Genomic DNA, 16049 nt, shown 5'->3' with positions numbered 1-16049 from the left:
AAGAAAAGCCCAAGGCAGATGAGTGGCGGCTGCTGAACACGGGGGCGAACTAGTCTTAGGAACTTTGCTTCGAATGTATCATTGATGATGACGATCTTAGGTTCTGTCAAAAATGTTGTGTTTGTGATCTAGACTGAAGCATACACAGTCAAATCTTTAAGTCAAACATGCAGCGGTTGACAAAAAAAAACTTATCAAAAATCTTGATTCCAAACTACTGGAAATAAAGAAATTTGCACAAATAAATTAAATATAATATAATAATTTAATTGAGCATCAAATTAAAAGTGTGGAATGAATAATTAGTCTTGCTCGAATAATGTCCTTGTTTTTTCCAAGAACTTCGGTACGGTATTGAGATTCCTTACTTTGGAACAACAAATTTTTGCTTAAGAATTGTATTTCATTTCATTGATAATTTGTTTTTTTTTCTCTTTCAAATGTAAAGCTTTCACAATTTTTACTTCAAAGTTTTTAAAAAAATCTATGCACAATTAGAATTTGCCCGAAGAGGCAGAATAGCAATTTTGAGATTTTGACAAAGACCGGATGTGCGCCAAATGAATTCCAGACACAGATGATCAAGTTGATTGTCATTGGTGAGCATTTATCAAAACAAAAACAAGCAAAACTGGAGTAGAAGGGAAAGGGAAATAAAGAAAGTTCTTTTATGTATGTACATTACACTTTCAATTCCCCACTGGGAGATTAAATGTTATTTTTTTAAAAAAATTTCTCTCACAAAAACTGACTTAGAGTAGTAAGTTAAGGGAAAATTAGTTAAAATTGAGTTAAGGGAAAATTTCAATATTAAAATACAAAAAAAAAAATTCTGGAGCCAGAGTAAAAACTTTGACTTAAGCATATATTCGAAGTATCGGAGCCTGAGTTATTGCGAATTGACTGTCAATCAGCCTAGTTACCGAATTTTCAAGAGGAATTGCCATCTGGATTGTAGAGTTTGAAGTATTTACAGAAATGATGTCATGTTGGAACCACCCCCACCTTCAGGATTTCTGAGGTATCTCTCACAGAAGCAAATGCGGTTCAATCAAGTTTTTCTAATGTTTAATCTCTGGGGATTCTAACTTTGCAATCACAATTGCGACCTCCAGTGTTTGTCAAGCTTCAGTATATGTAATTACCTGACTCAGTAGTCCCGAGAAATTTCAGAAGGTCTGAGCCAAAATGAGAAAAAGAAACTCGGATGTGCACAATGAATTGCAGCAGATGTGTTGACCCCTTTAAGTTGGATATGCTGAAATCTGCAGTCAAATCCAGTTGTAGTGTCCCCCCCCCCCCCCTCCCGATTTAGCACGAACTCCGCTTAGTTCCAAAATTTTTCAGTGAACGAATCTTATGTATAGGGGATTATACATGTTAATTTGTGATTTTATATAACCTAGCTCATTATAGCAGCAGAAATCTGAGACAAATGGTGGCATTGCCATTGGGGTTCAAGGGTATGTCGCAGAATTGCACATGCACCTCATTATATTCTTTTTTGTGAACTTCTAACGAATTGGTACATGTTGGAGTGTCCGTGTAGTGAAAATAAAAAAATTTTAATGTGAAGTTTGTTTCTGTGTAATGCTTGTTATATATAATGCTGCCATCTACTATTTGAACTATGAGTGAAGTCTGACATCTTCCTCGGATAAGTCACCATCTGGTGGCATTGTCAGCAATTGTGAGCTCTGGTCTGAGTTAGGTCTGACCGTCCATGTACAGTTCCGTTCAGTGTACACAAGCTCCAAAGAAAAGTCGAAATATTTGTTGCGTCTGTAGTCTAGTGGTCTAGGGTGTTCACCTGGAAAGTGAAAGGGCACGAGTTTAATTACCTGCAGGGGACAGTTGAATTTTCTCTTTCCAAAAATATATCTTCGCCAGCTGTTAAAAACCTTATTACGAGTGAAGTGCAATGATTGAAGATTTGTACCATTGTAGGCCTGATGCTTTCTGTGGCAAGACTTTCTAATGGAGAGATTGGCTTGCATTCGTGCCTCAATGTGTGGAACCACAGAAAACCAACTTCAGCTGACCACCACTGAATATTTACTATTACTAAACCACACATGCACCTCGTCCATCATATCCCTTTGCAGAACTTACTGAACATTTACTGCAGATCATCTTTCAATCATCCACGGACCAGTTGCAGAACAAAGCAAAACGTTGAGTATCAGGATGATCAAAAAAATTTCACTGGTGCCAAAAATGTTCTATGTATGATTTCCAAACTTACGACCTTTTGGACAAAATGATTTTGTAATTCATGTCAGCATCTCTACCACATGGCTTGGTGAATCAGTGAAAAAATTTTGATGCTAGCCAAATTTCTCTGGTGCCAAGCATATATGCATGTATATTGTGAGAGAGAAACTGTCCAATATCATGCTATTTTTGACTGTTGCACGACTTCGTGAGATTTCTCCCCTCTCCATTTCGTGTTGGTAGACACACTGGGGACACGATGTCAATTCATATATACATTAGCTCAGTCGACTCCACCTTTGACACTGCCCCCCCCCCCCCGTATCTCCGCCCATGGTAACTAGGCGGATGATGGATCAATATTTTTCAATTTTATTTTATAAACATGTGATATATATTTCTGTAAGATGTATTTCTCGAGTATCTTAAATATATATTTGTATGAGAATTGATGTTCATCAAAAAAATATGTTTTGAAAAGAGTTGCTGTAATTATATTGCACTATTACAAGTTTTATCTTTTTGTTTCTTTACTAATTTATCCTTTTGTGACATTTTCTTGAAGGATTTACCACAAGGCTTCAATATCTGGTTACAACACCTCTTGTAATTACGCCCCGTACCTACCTCCATCAGCTCAAGATAGTGCCTCTTCGGATGTTCAGACGGATGACGCCATATCCATTGCCAATAGCACGTATGTGTCGTTTTTTTTCTTTTTCCCACTCAGAAAAGTATTTACAGCTTCTAGAAACAAATGCACAGAAGGATCTCCGCATTATATACATTTTTCTGTATACAAAATATCTATTAAAATGTTCACGCTTTTGTTGATATACTCAACGCTGTTGACTATTTGTTAGTTACTTGCAGCATTTTATTTATACATGTAATGAATATTTATTGATATTTTCTGAACATGGTATGCGCGCCGATTTAAATCGTGATCAAATCACGAAATTCAAATTAATTTTCCCTCTATTCAAAAATATCTGAAGAAATGAAAACCTTGCGTTATAAGTTATTGAAATGTGATGAAATCAAAATATGATATAGTTAAAATAATTTGAAGATCTGGTGAATATGGATTTGAACCTTTTCCCTGTACAGGGTGCATGACATTTTACTGGTGCACCGCTGACCCTAGAGGCACACTCCCAAATAGAAAAAGTACCAAATAATGTGTATCATTTGGATATATATATCATTCATGTTGCAAGTCATTGTATAGTTATTAAACTAGAATTGTCAACTTTTTATGACAGTCCACCTGTCTTCCCCAAAGCAGAACATGCCAAAATCTGTGACATGTCGTAGAACAATCAGTGCTACTGCAGAAAAATCTGAAAGAATTATAAGAAAAGTGTAGGAAACACTATTATGGGAATATTTGCTGTAGAATATTTCCAGTCAGCCGAGGGATCCTTGCAGAAAATCCAAAACATTCTGCTTTGAGGGCTGTCTTTTAACTTTCAACTAGAAAGTTATTACCCTGTCTCTCCTGATGACAAAAAAAAAAAGAGAATTCCACTTTTTTCTAAGTGCAACATTCACTGAGATATTCAAATTTGAAGGAAAGTTGTCACCCACCCCAAGTTTCCTCTGTTCTCGAATAGCATTCTGATTGGAAGTTAGAAGACAAGTGGGCCGTATAAAACGTTTACTGTAACATATACATTATATGGACCATGGGGGGGGGGGGGAAAGACAATGCAATAAAAAAGCGCTACTGGGGGTAAAAAATTCAATTTTTTATTTTATTTTTCATAAATCTCTTTCCCACGGTCTCGCTAAGATATCTTGGGAAATTTGGCTGTATTCAGATAAGTAGTTTCTGAGAGAAAAACTACTGAGTACAGCAAGTTTAGTTATAAACGTCCTGCATATTGGAAAAAATTTATAATGATTCAATGAAATATTCGCTGTGCAAGTAGTGAAAGCATCTATAACATTATCATTCAAATTGACAGTCATGGCCTTTTTCGGTAAAACTACAAATATCTTGGCCATTTGTTTTTTTCTAAGTTGATGATAGTTTGACAGCATAAGTTTTAGTATTTATAGGGAAAGTTGCAAAATTTCAACATTCTAAACCAGTGGTTTTCAACCGGTGCTTTATGGAGCTCTCGGCGCTCTTTGTGCACTCTCCAGAGGCTCCATGGCCGCTCGAGGGGAAGAAAGATAAAAATTATAAAAATAAATAAAATTCTAATATTTTTAAATAGTAAAGCTAAATCGGTAACTTTGGTGAATAATTAAGGAATGGGCCTACAGGGCTCCGTCATAGAATTTTTTCACTAAAAATGTCTCCACGAGTCAAAAAAGGTTGAGAACCACTGTTCTAAACAATCTGGTTCACTATGAAATAGTGAGAAAATTGAAAATGGTGAAAAGTGCGGTTTTGGTCTTCCTAGTGTGAAAAAGGGTGGGGGGGGGATAGAACGCAGGTCTTTGATAATTTCCAAGATATAATTCTAAAGTTTGTGATGTTGAAATGAAAAAAGAATGGATATAAACCCAAACATGTTGATTCATCATGTGTGTGTATCAATGTAAAAGAAAGAAATTGATTGGCAATTTTTAATTTTTTCATTATGAAAAAAATTTGACTTACAAAGGGATTGTTCGCTTAACTAATTTGCCATGAAACCCATGCTTTCTGAAAATTGTCATCAGTGAATTCACTCTAACCGCGACTTTTTTTTATCAGGGAGAATTTATCATCACACAAATCTTCAGATAAAGTAGCTTCGATGAGGATACAGCGATACCATCAGCAACGAGGAATGAAGACTGCTGTGGTAAATGCCGACCCACTATCATTTACCAAGATACCCGTGAGTCCTTTTTCTTCCATGTATCATTAAAACACGTATGTTAATCAATTTATTAAATTGTAGGAATATGTTTTTTAAAATATAATCTGGAACAGAAATTTTAGGTTTATATATTTTATGCAGTTTTTTTATGTTTTTCAATCGTAACACGTCACCCATAGTTCAAAGAATAGATGTGGCCGATGCCAGTGCCATGGCAAGCATTACACAGAAACAAACGTAACATTCATACAAGGTCACAATACATACATGCACTTTCCAACATGTACCAATTAGAAGTTCCACAGAAAAATATGAATAGGGTTTATAGTAGTAGTTCTCTGTGTCTATTAGAATTTATTGAATACAGTGAAACCTCGCTACAACTACATTCAATATAACAATAACAGAACTGTCTGTAGTCTCCTCTCATGTTAAGCTCCTCTCTATATAATAATGTCTTTCACTACAATAAATCCCTTTATAACAATATTTTGAGGAGATTTTGACAACTACAACAAGAGATTGAGAACAACTACAATGATATTTTTTATATTTCGCTCAAAATCATCTTCACTCAAATGATTTTTTAAATCACTTGATTTAAAAAAAAAATCATTGATTTAAATCACAATTTAAGTTATGTGTTTTCTTTATGTAACTTCGATGATGTTGAAGTAAAATTATCCTGGTATGGTATACATGTTATTCATATGTGGTAAAGTTCATGATTAAAAGAAGTACAGAAGATCTTTGGAGTAAAAATATAGACTTGAATTTAATCCCTAGATACAGTGCAGAAAGGAAACTGCTCTTTTTTCTAGATTTTGCACATGGAAAAATTTTAGAAAAATATAGGGAGCTAAACTTAGCACTTAAATAATTTAGTGCAGTTACGCTTCAATGTGTTGCAAAGTGGCACTAAGGTTCCCTTGATTAAAAAACAGGAAATATTTTTTGTATAATATTATTTTAAAAAAGCACCAGTTGTCACATGGGAGAATGGGGTGGGGATGCTGACAGAACTCCAGCCCTGGGCCAGGGTTGATTGTAATTTTTTTGTTTTTACATTGTAAATTTTCTTTGAACAGGCCCGTAAAAAATCCTGTCCTTGGGGCCCGGCTTCAGGATGTGGGGATCTTCGTTGAGAGATAATCAGGAGCATTATGTATCACACTTGTATACCTAAATTTGTTTATATAATAATTTTATAAAAAGGAAATAAATAACTGTTAAATAAAGCTTTACATACCTCATCAACTGCTTGAGAATCGTAATCGGATTCCTCCATATCTTCCAGAAATGTGATTGAGCATGGTTCTTGTCACGAGGCCAAAACGTATGGACAGCTATACCACACCGCCATAAACATCTGTTTCTTGAAATTTCTCTAATTCGTTACTTCATTCAACAAAATAAAACTATCAATAACAAAAACAAATAACATCTTGCGGCAATAATCAACGCGATCATCCTCCATCTTGTTTTCAAAAACACTCTCTACAGCGGAGGAGAAATAGAACACATGATCTTTTTTGATGAATCAGCATCAAGATCATCACTCGTTAAACACAGTGGACTTGTCACGGCTGCTTGCTGGTTTGCCAAAAATGCCAGTCTTTTCTAACATGCACTTTAACATTCATGTGCATGTTATTAGATTGGCCATTTGACAATCGCTCTGTGAATACGGCCATAAGATTTTTCTTTTTTTTCCCCCCACATTATATCAAGGTTCAACTGTATTGGGTTGGTTCAACAGGGAATTTTTTTCTGTCCAGTAAAATTGTCTTGTGCTTGGACAGTTTAATATATTTGCAATGGAAGGAGCCTTCAAAGCAGAATATGCTAAAATCTGCATTGTACATCATAGAACAATCAGTGCTACTGCAGAACAATTCGGAAGAATTTTAAGAAGTGATGTAAACACACTATTATGGGGATTTTTACCGCAGAACATTTCCTGTCAGCAGAGGACTCATTGCAGAACAATGCAAAACATTCTTCTTTGGGGGGGGGGGGGGTCGGCATTTTCAAAGAAGTTTCAGTTATGTACCATTTTCAAAATCGTGACATTTTAATATGACCTCTTAATCACCGTATAAACTGTGCATTTTGAAGAGTAAGTTTAATATTTTCTAAGCCATTGGCAAGTATGTTGTGCATATGTTTCTAGTTGTTGAAAACGTAAAGGACGAGAATTTCAGCAGCTAAAGGCTTAGTAGCTATGAAAGTTAGACAGCAGAGTGCATATTATACACTTGTTTCACCTGTACAATTTTCTAGTTCATGTGATAATGTTGTGTTAACAATTATGCGTGATTGATATCATTAAATTTTTATCCACAGAGGACACAAACATTTCGTCCAACAGAGGCTATTACATCACCATCAAGGTTTGCAGCATTGCTCACAGAAAAGCTTCAGAAATTGCAAGATAAAAAGTCAATGAATGATTTGCTGGAAACTGTGAGTGTCTGAATTTATTATTACTTTAATATGAGTCAATTTTTTAAAAAAAATTGCTATTTGTAAGAAGGCTATCTATTACCCTTGCAGACCTGCCAACTCTCCGGATTTAGGTGGGAGACTCCGGATTTTTCATCCTTCCTCCCGCTCTCCGGATTTTTAAAAATTTCTCCAGATTTTTGCAGAAAATTAGATTTTAGAGAGCTTTCATGTTGTCGTGACGCCAATGAAAGTAGTCGTCGTTAGGGAAAACACCCATAGAGGACAGCCGTGGTCATTTCCATCGAGCAGCCGTATAAAAAAGTCTTGGTGACCGCATTTAAGCAACTGGCAAAGACGTGATTTTGTTTACATAGTGTTTATCGGCAATCATTTATCAGGGGCATGACCTTGGTTGCCGAAATTCCTGTATAATCGTTATTGTATTCCATTAACAGCCAAGCGGTAAACACAAGTTTTTTCGTCAGCAGCTTTGTATTTTGAAGTTTTTTAATTGTTTCCTCCGATTAAATATGTCTTCAGAAAAGCTAGATAAAAAAAATATATAACTTTAAGCTATATACAGCTAAATATAAAGCTTTTGAGAGTTCATATACTCAAGATTATCAATCACTGATAGCATCCACGAAAGGAAACTTATGTTTTATGAACAGTATACATAAATGTGATTTCTCTATTCTGCATGGAAAGACTGACATGGAATTATATTCTGCTGGGGGGGGGGGGCAATGGAACTTTTTCATAATTTATTTTAAAAAAATGTTTTTGAAATATTTTTTTTTTGATCGAGTCTATGAGTGCCCGGGGGGGGGGGGGGGGTACTCCCCTTCGGAAGAATCTTGGGATTTCTGAATTCCAAAAGTTGGCACATCTGCCCTTGTATGGATAACCTTTTGGAATCCCTGTTACTAGTGATGCCAAATTCTCTGTGGTAATTTTTTGAAGAATATTCTCTGGTAGGGCTTCAATAATAAATATTTTCACCTGTGAATAAATATCTAGAAATATTGCATTACATTAGTAGAAGTAAGCTATATTTCGTTTGGAGATTTTTCACAGAGTTGCTCGAGAAAAATCAATGGTCAGAACTGACACGGAACTTGTTTTTCAATAGGCACTCTGATTCTAATTATATCCACAATAGCAGAGTTGCCAACTGGTACAAATTGTCCATAGTTTTTACAGACGGCCACATTCAAATACAGAGCAATATACTCTCAACACTATGAAAATCTCTTTTTCAAATATATATATATATCATCTTTTTTGTTGAAAGAAAATGAAGGTTTTTCAAGTTTTTTTCAGTATTTTACTGATTTTTTTTATTTTGAAACCGCGTCATCTTTACCAATCTTTACTGCAACGATAAAGTCATATACGCATGTGACAGAGCTCGAAGGAGGACCAACTCGGACTATGAAAGGTTCTGTGATCAGATTGATATATCGTTAGCCATTAATAAGAATGTTGCAACAGAGTATTTGTGAACTTAATTCGAAGGAATGTGGTGACCATCTCACAATCGAGACTGATGCTAGAACATAACAATGAGCAAACAACAAGCATCTAATATTATAACTTCTGAACCAGGAAATCTGAAAAGCATAAAGAATATGTGATTTCCGTCTTCTAAAGGGACTCCACAACTATTTTAGGTCCTCGTATCCAGTAGAGGCAGTTCTGTGTCCATGAATATATACACATAACGACTGGTTTTATGACCCGAATCAACAGAAAATTTAGATGAGTGAAGGGCATTGTTCTCCTTATGATGTGCCACCAAAGAGGGGAAAACTATTGCTTCATTGAACGGAAATGGCAGGAAAACAATGCAGTACGTCAATCTTACAATAGTTTTTGGCACATACAAGCTACGCTCCCTCTATTTTTATTATTTTTACTGCATTTGATAATGAAAACTTATGGGACTGAAACCAGGCCCGTCATTTGGGGGGGGGGGCCCTGGCTTTTGAAAATACACTAAAAATTGTATGTGTATATATATATACATTGAGTACATGTGTTTCTCCCCCCCCCCCCCCCCAGGAAAAAGTTGAAATGATGGCCCTGACTGAAACCTTTGTCCGCTAGTGGAGAGTGTTCTTAGATTGTACCTTGGTGTGACACATTGCAGCCCATTGACGGAATTCGAAAAAGTGTCTATTAACAGGAGGTGTGCACCATGGGTGAAGATAGGGGGCGTCCATTGCCCCCCAGCGTCACAGGTGGAGTTGACTGATCTAATGTATATATGAATTGACATCATCGTGTCCCCAGCAATAATGACCGTGCCCCCCAGACCTCCAAGTCTATTTCTGCCTATGGTATGCACAGTGATAGGTTTCACTGTATTTTACCTTTGCTGATCTGCTTCATCAGCATTCGAAATGCAATTTGTAAAATCCGGTCCATGCCCTTCTGTCCACTTAATGCTTAAACCTGTTTCTCCATCAAAATCACCCGCACTTTGGTCTAAAATTAGGTTTTTGAGCAGCTCATCTCCACTAGTCTGGACTGTGCTTCATTTGTATTGATAAAACGCAGTCCAGCCTGTGAAACTTGTTTAAAAAAAAATGTTTTGTCGTAGGTACTGAACAGCTCAGATACGAAGAATACAGGGATCTAGGGTTGCCAGATGTGTGTATATATGCATAAAAACTTGTGCAGTATTGTGTACTGGAAGTATAAGGATCGGTGAGCTTTGTGATGATTAGCAGGAACCAGGGGTCTTCCCTGACTCTTTATCAATTATAGCAATTTGGCTTATCAGGTGGAAAAAGTTGTAGCCAAATGAGAGAGAACCTAAGCCAGATTGACACATTATAAAATGTGAATTCCAATACAACTGTGACAAATGGCCAATTCGATCATCAAAAGGCCAAATGGACACTCGCAATTTGACAAATTCTATCTTTTATTTATTCACCAAGTGAAATATTTTGTTAATTTTGAGAATATTATAATTTAAACTATGTGACCGGGTGGTACCAGGTTTCACTCTGCATCAGCATTCTTGATGCCTTCAATTTTCCACTGATGGTTTTTTTTGCACATTACCGTAAAGATAACATAATCCACTCATACACTTGTGATTGTGATTCTTCTAACATTTAGCTGTGATAAATGCTTGAAAATAAATGACATTAATTAATAGATAATATAAAGCACGAAATCAAATTATTTCTACCTCAAAACCGCAATAATTTTGATAAAATTACACAGTAACCACCCACTTCCTAATATTATTTAAATTTCTTTAAGTGCTGCGGAGCAGTAATTTACATGTTTTTGGAGGGATTGCGATGTGCACAATGATAGGTTTCACTATAGATTTGGAAATAATGCCCTACCCGGTGTTTTGGCCCACTCTTCTTTATACCTACGAACAAGATAAATTTGATATTTAATTTTCCAAAAAAAAAAACTGATTTATATATATAATATAATTAGTTTATTGATTTCTTTTCTAGATGTTTACCAACCTCAAGGTGAATCAAAGCTCCACAAAGGACGGTTGTGCAGGATCCAGCAAGCAGAATTCGTTAGCCCAGATGGAACATGAAGATGAGCCTCAGCAGATTTTAGACGAACATGTCAGCCGAGTTTTTTCTTCATCCCATCAGACACCGGGACAATCCCCTGGTTGCCTCACGCCACCTGTTGCTCAAGAAGATTCCGCAAGCCTGACATCTTCGCTGTCTTCAAATGAGCAGCGGCTGCGAGCACCGTGTTCACCATTGGGCAGCCAATTGAACAAATTGCAAGGCTTTCAGAGTGCCGGAGATTTCAAGAGCGGAAGATGCTCTCCTCCCTTCACAAATTTTGAGCAGGGCCGTCAAAGAAGGGTATGTGTTGTTTTCTTCAAACTGCTTAGTATTCTGAAGATGATTTGCTTCAAAATACTGATGTGTAAATGAAGCTTGATACTTAACGATCATCTATTCATTTGTTCTCATCAATTTCTTTTAGCTTCTAATAGTATTTTTTTCTCCTTAGGACCGTGACACATATTCTATTGACAGTGGTCTACGAGAAGACATGCAATCTGATATTGAATTACAGTCCACTTTAGGCAGAGGGAGTCGGGACCGAGATTCAATGCATTCGCGAGGCTCATATGGTCACGCCAAACTGAGCATGATGGGAAGAAGTGACAGCGGAATCAGCCTCAGTGTTGCTTCTGGCCCAACGCAAAGAGATAGGTTAATATACATATTTGATACATTCATAAATAAATTGAAAATCTCTGTTCGTGATGACATAACTCTTAAAATTATGCAATAATAACTTGCGGCAACTTTGAATTTGAAGTATACTGCCCATGTGTTATTATTTCTTGAATTGCTGTTGACATATAACAGATCTTAAAGCTTGAGCACCATAGGTTCGTCGAACATGGTTAGAAAAGTGCAGGCGTTTCTGAAGGGTGGCTACGCCTAATTGCATTAAAATTATTATTACACAAGGCATTATTAAATGGTATTTTTAATGCAATTAGGCGTAGACCACTCTTCAGAAACGCTTACATTTTTCAAACCATGCACTGGGTTCCCCCTGATGACGACCCACTGTATAGGTTCTATTTCAGTCTCATAAACTTCAATTTCGTTTTACTTTTTTGTTGAAATTATTGTGTGTGTGTGAGATATATATAGTAACTCATAAAATTCAATTTTTTCCTTTTTTAAATAATTCTTTTTTTGTGTGTATATGTATAAATTTTTATTTTTTTACTATAGTTCACAGCCTGATTTTCTGTAAACAGTTTTGCTTTCGAAATCAAGAATTTCCAAGGTTTTGTTAACATCTGCATAAGGCTTCACATTAAACTGTTCTTCCAAAAATAACATTTTACATCATCTTCATCCTCTTTTCGGCCTTCTCTAAAATTTTCAATGATTGTGTCAATATCTACCATTTAGGTTTAGTTTGTACATTGTCATCTGTTTATGTAATACCCAGCAGTGCCATCACATAAAACTGCTTGTATGTAATTTTGTACCAACTTCTTGCAACGAGCCCTCGGCTGAGTGGAAATGTTCTGTGGTAAAAATCTCCGTAACAGTGTTTTTTTTGCACTTTTTCTTTAAAATTCTTTCACATTGTTCTGCAGTGGCACTGATTGTTCTGCAACATATGTCTCAGGTTTCGGCCTGTTTTTTCCTGAAACGTCTTACTGCAGTTTCAGGAAGCAACTGTTCAACTGCATACAGCTTATCAAAATTACAGCATCAAGTATGGAAACAGTTTTTGCCGATGCAGGAGCGGATGACATAGAGCTCTTATTGGCAAGCAGAGATAGCATCAAAAATTTGGGTAGAGCACTTAAACGTTTTGTGATATCTCTTGCTCGGGTGCTTGTGGGAAATGTTCTGTTAAGATTTTTCTTTCCATTTCCCCCGTTATATAGGCTCCGTTTAATACAGGCTTCATCGAAGACAGGTTTTACTGTATGTGCAAAATTTCAAAGTATAACAGAATGAAATGAATGTCGTCATTCAATAATGAGGATATCATTGCTAGAATTTTTCCACAACGATTCTTTGCACATTGAAATTGTGCTAAAGAATCTTACCATTTTCCACGACATTCATTCACAAATACCGCTTCAAGTTAATAAGTCTTATTTTTGTGTGTGTGTGATTTGATATCAATTTAATATTATTCAGGTGTATTTTTATCGATCTCGTATTGCATTAATTAGAATGTTTTCTCTAATTGTAAATATCAACTATTATATATTTCGCAGACGCATGGGTGGAGGTGGAGAGACCTGGTCGAGCACTGCCTCCAGTAGCAGCTCACAGTGGCCTCTTGAAAATGTTGGCAGTTATTGTAAGGGCCAATACTACATGCCTGCGACCAGTCGAGTGCAGCAGATACATCAATTTGAAGAAGACTCTTCTGTTTCGTATTCTTCGGATCATCAATGTGGCGGTGATGGCCAGATGATAGAGTACTCTAGGAGGATGAAATTAGAAGATGATATCTCTTATCGCCAAGAAAACAAACAGAGGTCTGTACGAGTTCTCTGCAACAATTTTACAGAGTTTTGCTTATGTTATGATATCGATATAATCTCTGTTCATAGAAAAGAGTGAATTTCCTAAATTATACCTTGCTGTTTACAAAGTAGTGTAATTTTCTTTGAAATGTTTCTTGCAGGATGTTGAAGATGGCATACGAAGGTGCTCGAAATCGGACTATGTCAAGGACTTGTGACATGTCTGAAGATCTAAGTATGCACAGGTACGCATTAAGTATTTCAGTATTAGTTGTGGTCTTCTTCTCTGTTTCCCAGGCTGCCTTTACGAGTTTCATTGCCCTGTCAGCGAGATTAATAATTTTCCCTATTTCCGTTATTATTTTAAATTTCATTCTTGCAATTGATTCATAGCCATCTTCAGGGCTCCCACTCATCTTACTTTTCCTACTTTTTTGGTAAAATGTCCTACTTTTGCCCTACTTTCTCGGTTTTGTCCTACTTTTTTACCAAATCCTATTGACAAAATTTGTGTAATTGATTTTAATTGAGCAGGAAGTTATTGATATATTGCCAAATATCACAAATGTTGGAGAATGCAATTAATGATTCTGCCAAAGTAGAAATTGTATCATTTTTAAGGTAATTTAGAGGGGGGAGGGGTATGGGGACCATTTGATTGATTAATTTTTCATTTGTTTAGTTTGAGGGTTCATCAAGTATAGTAGTCATTAAAAACTTCTGTCTGGATGGAAAAATAATTTTGTATATTACTTCGTGATCTTGGACAGTAGTTTTCATCATTCAAAATTATGGTGCAAATAGGTGAAACAACAGTTTGCATTTCAAAGCAGTTGGATACATAGGCATATTCTAGGTTTGGTGATTCTGATACTACCCAATAGTATTCAGTTGTCTTCTGTATTGTTAAGGCATGAACAGGCATAAACAATATTTACAATGCTCAGCAAAGAGCTAGAAATGGAAGTGCTTCATTTGTCAAAAATGATTACACTGGCATTGAACAGTAAAATGTGAACAAAACAGAAAAATTTTAAAAATGATGAGCAACGCAGTAAAACTATCTGGTTCGCCTTGCCTTATATACGTCGGATCTTGTAATTTACACATTTTTTGTGTTGTGCTTTCGAAAGTGATCTCGAAGGTGCATCATTCTTAAAAAATGTATGTCTTCGAAATTTGCCGTGACTTGTCGAAGAGAGTTGACAAGCTCTTCACTTTGGAAGACTCCAAAAAAGAATGTAATATATATGAGGAGAGACAGCAAAGAATTATCTGTGGTTGCTAGTGCACTGTTTTGGCCAAAAATTGGTTTTGTAACCAAGTCATTTGTCATTTTGTTTTGGCTTGACTGAAATAGTGCTGGGGGGAAAAAAAGTTAATTCAAAATTAAAAAAAAAAAATTTTAGGGATTTTTTTCCATTATGCTATGATTATGTTGTCTAAGGAGGTTACCCTCCCCCATCCTACTTTTTAGTCCTGCGTTTTCTTACTTTTTCTCATTTTTTGAGTGGGAGCCCTGCATCTTGTTTTGCTATTGCATAATAATACTTTTTCACATTCTTACTGTGAGTGGGAGACCTGTTTGAATGTGGGGCCCAGTGCTGCTTCACCTGTCCTTTTGATCATGTGATGCTTGACTCACAAGACTTTTCCACATCTACAATGATTTGGTGGTGTATATTGTTAGATACTGCTAGTTCATCAAGTCAAAATGTGCTACAAATTTCTGCTCATCTTGCGTAATAGTCATAATCCGAAGTTTACTATACCTTATAAAAGTTCTGTTTGTGTCACTTCATGAGTATGTGTAGAACGCACAGCAAAAGTTTAGACACTGGTTGAGATCACAGAGTATCTGAGAAATATTACTTGCATTATCACAAATTGACCCTAGATAATTGAACATTCGTTTCATAGACTACTGAGTAACACTGATTTATGTTTAGTTATCTAGGGTTAATTACCACTTACTGGGGGTTAACATTCACTTTATTTGTGAAATAGTAAAATTAGGCTGTACACTTTACGGACAGCATAATGACAAAATGAAACAAAATCATACAAACAATCTACACTGAAGTTTCGTAGTCTAATTTTCAGCAAAATAAAAATTTTAAATCTGGTCGGAGGTCCCTTTTCTTTAATAAATTTGTGTATGCAGATTTATGTTGGAGAAATTGTCTTGAAATATCTTCGGCTTGGAATAGTACCAATAACTCCCAATGGAAGCTGTAAGACCTTTTACAGATGAATAATATTGGATTATTTCTATAAACTCTCGACAAAATGCCTCTATGTCCTTGCAAAAATTACATTTGGGAAATGGCGTTTGAATGTTTACTCTACCCATGTTACTCTGGAAGTTATTTTCCTAAAATGTTTTGTAACATGGGGGGGGGGGGGGAGGGTGTTTCAATAGGGATAAACATTTGCATTTCAGGCACAACTTAGCAAAACAAGATGTCCAAACAACTGATTAAAAAAAAATTGTACATCCATGCTTCTGGCATGTAGCGGACGTTGTGAAGTTAGTACTTTTACAG

At 36.0% G+C, this 16049-nt stretch overlaps 1 protein-coding gene across 4 annotated transcripts in view; it reads left to right on the top strand.

The window, feature by feature from the left end:
• Positions 1–16049, top strand: part of LOC149068456 (axin-1-like) — a 60702-nt gene that overhangs the window by 38677 nt on the left and 5976 nt on the right. For all 4 annotated transcript variants that reach the window (XM_089251938.1, XM_089251941.1, XM_089251940.1 and 1 more), the window contains exons 3-9: positions 2780–2911; positions 4925–5051; positions 7380–7499; positions 10970–11344; positions 11496–11701; positions 13249–13515; positions 13665–13748. In XM_089251938.1, coding sequence (XP_089108064.1) covers positions 2780–2911; positions 4925–5051; positions 7380–7499; positions 10970–11344; positions 11496–11701; positions 13249–13515; positions 13665–13748 — 1311 coding nt within the window. The remainder of the gene's footprint in view (positions 1–2779; positions 2912–4924; positions 5052–7379; positions 7500–10969; positions 11345–11495; positions 11702–13248; positions 13516–13664; positions 13749–16049) is intronic.

Source organism: Pholcus phalangioides, unplaced genomic scaffold, assembly GCF_987345545.1.
Source record: "Pholcus phalangioides strain wild (caught in Gottingen) unplaced genomic scaffold, Ppha-v1.0 ptg000027l_1, whole genome shotgun sequence".
Lineage (NCBI taxonomy): Eukaryota > Metazoa > Arthropoda > Arachnida > Araneae > Pholcidae > Pholcus > Pholcus phalangioides.
This window is presented reverse-complemented; position numbering and strand designations above follow the sequence as displayed.